The sequence below is a fragment of the Orycteropus afer genome, unplaced genomic scaffold, assembly GCF_000298275.1.
Source record: "Orycteropus afer afer isolate SDZICR_OR568_19922 unplaced genomic scaffold, OryAfe1.0 scaffold00165, whole genome shotgun sequence".
Taxonomy (NCBI): domain Eukaryota; kingdom Metazoa; phylum Chordata; class Mammalia; order Tubulidentata; family Orycteropodidae; genus Orycteropus; species Orycteropus afer.
The window spans coordinates 6,118,536-6,122,642 of record NW_006921752.1 but is presented as its reverse complement, the minus strand read 5'-3'; the positions used below and the strand labels follow the sequence as shown (position 1 = coordinate 6,122,642).

General features: G+C 36.5%; 1 protein-coding gene across 1 annotated transcript in view; it reads left to right on the top strand.

Moving 5' to 3' along the window:
* The window catches only part of DIAPH2 (diaphanous related formin 2), a 1,278,863-nt gene that overhangs the window by 974,042 nt on the left and 300,714 nt on the right, over positions 1 to 4,107 (top strand). The window contains exon 25 of the mRNA XM_007946556.1: positions 1,046 to 1,181. Coding sequence (XP_007944747.1) covers positions 1,046 to 1,181 — 136 coding nt within the window. The remainder of the gene's footprint in view (positions 1 to 1,045; positions 1,182 to 4,107) is intronic.

Genomic DNA, 4,107 nt, shown 5'->3' with positions numbered 1-4,107 from the left:
ATTTGCTTGAGTCCTATAAATAATCTATCCAAAACAAAACGGACAGGTGCTTGAAATATGTTTCAGGGTTGTGTGGCATGTAAAACGCTTTTAAACTCATTGGTATTTCTTCTTCATGGTAGCATTGCCCATGTTTCATGTCCAGAATCATTGAGATGTAATCATTACCACCACCACTGTCATCCGCATAGACTATAGCTAAAATTTCTTGACTATAATTCCTAGTGGCGTGGTGAGTAAGGCATTTGGCTGCAACCAAAAGGTCAATGATTCAAACCCACCAGCTGCTTGTTGGGAGGAAGATGAGGTAATCTACTTCCGAATAGATTTACAGCCTTGGGAAACCTATGGGGTTGCTATGAGTCAGAATTGTATCAATGGCAGTGGGTTTATAATTCCTCAGGCTCTGTTCTAAATAATTCAAGTGTGTATCTCATCTTTCTCACAATAATCCTATGAGATGATTTTTAAGCCCTATTTTACAGTAAGGAATTTGACTGCTAACCAGAAGTTTGGTGGTTCAAACTCCCCAGCTGCTCCACAGAAGGAAGATGACACAATCTGCTAAAGTAAAGATTTACTGCCTTGAAAACTTGAAAACCCAGTGGGGGTCACTATGAGTCAGAATTGACTCAATGATGGTTTAGTTTTTTTGTTTTGTTTTTGCAGATGAGGGGGAAATGTACAATTAAATGGTAACATACTTGATGAGTCATGTGTCCATATTAAGCCTTTTCTTATTCATCAAAACTATTCCATATTTCGACAATGGAGAAAGTATCTTTATGTTAAATCTGTAATATTGTTGTCCCAAATTTTCTGGGACCCCTGGTAATGGCAAGTGAATCCTAAGTTATTTTTCTGTTTTACAAGAAGAGATGTCTTAAGATTAATTATTTGTGTCTCTCAAAATTATATGTGTACACCTTGAAGCTGCTATAGTACCTTCCCATCTCTGTGTATTTATATAATTTTTAAATTGTGCAACTCTTCCAATATTTAAGTAATGAAAAGATTTTGTGTTTGATTTTGTTTATATGTATAGGAAGCAGTGAAAGAAAACAATAAGAGAAGGGAAATGGAAGAGAAGACTAGGAGGGCCAAGCTTGCCAAAGAGAAGGCTGAGCAAGAGAAGTTGGAACGCCAGAAGAAAAAGAAACAACTCATTGATATAAACAAAGGTATGAAAGTATTTACAATATATATAAAGTGCAAAATAGCTATACTTAATTTTGAAGTGATTCTGAAGTGAATGATTGCCATGTTCCTGGTTGAAAATCCGCAATATAATTAGTTGTGTCAATTTTTTTTCATGATGGTGTCTGTGTTTCTTATCACCTGATACTGAGCACTCAGGATTTTTGATAACCAACGCAAGGTAGTATATTCTTGAAGTAGTCTTTCCTTATCTTTATTTTACCAAATTATATTGTGGAGAAGTGAGGGGAGAAGAGGGTGAGATGAAAAGAGAAAAATTGTTATGGGAGATAAGTTTTATGGCTCTTAATTTCATTTTATTGACACATGTATTTTAAGGGTGTGATACAATTAATAGTCTTTGGAAGGTTGAAAATTTTAAAGCATGTATATTGACATAACTATTACAAGTTGGTAATGTAGTGCCTAAGGCACTTGACTGCTAACCAGAAGGATGGCAGTTCAAACCCACCAGCCACTCTCCTCAGAAGGAAGGTTGGGCAATCTATTTCCGTAGTGATACCTCCTCGAAAACCCAAGGAGGGGTTGCTATGAGTCAGGTCTGACTCGTCAGCACGTAACAACAACAACATTACAAGTTGGGGCAGTTTGCTTCTATAAAGATATATAGCTTTGAAAATCCAATGGAGAATGCTGTAAGAATTGACTCCGATGGCAGTGAGTTTGATTTTTTGATTGAGTAAGTTGAGTAAAATTGGGAGGACAACCTTTATCAATTGTGAGCCTAAGTGCAAAATGCTGGTAAAAGAAAAACATACAAACAGAAATTGACTCAATGGCAATGAATTTGATTTTTTTGGATTTTGGTGGCACAATGATTAAGCATTTAGCTGCTAACTGAAAGGTTGGTAGTTTGAATCTACCAAGCAGTTCTATGGAATAAAGACCTGGTGTTCTTCTCCCATAGAGTTCTATTCTGTCACATGGGGTCACTATGAGTCTAAGTCAACTCGACAGCACCTAACAACAGCAATAATAGCACCAATATCCGAATCCAAGAAGTCTGACTAAAGATCTTTGCACATATCCATGCCTCTGTCAATTGAGATGATGATGATAACAAGATAAGAACTAATATTTAAGTAGTACTTACTATATGCTAGGAACTATTCTAGGGGCTTTACCTTTATGAACCCATTTAATCCTCATTAAATCCCTATTTAAAAAGTGTTATTATCTCATTTTAAGATGAATAAACTGAAGCTCAAAGAAATTAAGTAGGTTGCCCAAAGTCACAAAGACAGTAAGAGGTAGAACCAAGATATGAACCCAGGTACTCTGCAACCAGAGTTAATTATTAATTAGTATCATGCATTTTAATTATAATAATTCATTATTAATCAGTATCAATTGTTCTGCAGTAATTCCTATTTAACAGGTCATCTGAAATTATATCTATGCTAATAATTTTATTCTTTATATCTTTAAATTATGTAAAATTTTTCAAGAATTTACTATAATTTATCTTTTCTACCCAGTGAACAAATATAATTTGAAGGGAAAGAAAAGAAATAATGTTATATAAACAGCCAGGGTGAAATATATATCAGCATAATTTAGCACACAAACCTTATAATTAGGATCAAGAAAACTGGTCCTGTTTGAACGCCACTTAATTGGGAAGTAGACACTAGAGCACAGCCTGAAAATATGTATCTGTAGGAAGTTGTTACTTAAAAGACAATGGTTTGTGGTTGTTGTTATATGCTGTCGAGTCGGCCCCAACTCCTTGCGTTTCCGAGGCAGTATCACTACGGAAGTAGGATTGCCCAGCCTTCCTTCTGAGGAGTTGCTGGTGGGTTTGAACTGCCAGCCTTCTGGTTAGCAGTCAAGTGCCTTAGGCACTATGCTACCAGAGCTCCCAAAAGACAATGGAGTCAATAGAAAAGTACTAAAAGTTAGTTCTCTTATATGCATGGAGGAATGGTGAGAGAAGAGGCAGAGATAGTAGGAGACAAGTTGTGAGTATTCCCTTGTTCTTTGGTAAGGACCAACCCTGAAGGCTACAAAAAGCGTAAAAATGTGTATAAACTGAAAAGTGATGGTGCTCAGGTAGGATTCTTCAAAAGACTATTTTGACAGAAGCATAGAGAATGGATTGGAAAGGGACAGGCCTTATGAAACATTATGAGGATATTGTCCTAGTTCTGACAGGGGGTGGTGGTGGCCTACAGTAAAGTTGTTGTTGTTGTTGTTATGTGCCGTCGAGTCAAACCCGACTCATAGCGACCCCTCCTTGGGTTTCCGAGGCAGTATCACTACGGAAGTAGGATTGCCCAACCTTCCTTCTGAGAAGTGGCTGGTGGGTTTGAACTGCCAGCCGTCTGGTTAGCAGGCAAGTGTCTTAGCCACTATGCTACCAGAGCTCCCACAGTAAAGTTAGGGGTATTGAAAAGATAGAACTGACAGATTCTGATGATTGATTACATGTGAGAATTGAGGGAAAGAGGCATTGGGAAGGTGGTCTCCTTCACAGAGAAAGAAAATTCAAAAGCAGAACAGAATTGATAGGGAAGGTTATAATGATTAGGGTCATTTTCAACATGTTTAGCTTTCAATTGCTTTGTAAAGCCTGGAAATGTCTAAGAAATCATTGCACAAATGGGTGTGAAAATCATAAAGGAGATCAAGACGACATAAAGACTTGGAAATCACTGAATTTTATTTAATATTTAAAGCTATGTGTTTGAATGAGGTCGTTAGGATAAAGTGTAAAGCTGTTTGATCAGGGCCCATTTACACTCTTAATAATTATTGAGAACCATAAAGATCTTTTGTTTGTGTGGATTAAATCTGTTGACATTTACCATATTTCACATAAAAATGAGATAATTTTTTATTTCTTAATTTAAGTAAAATAGCAATAATAAGCCTATACAAGGATTTATG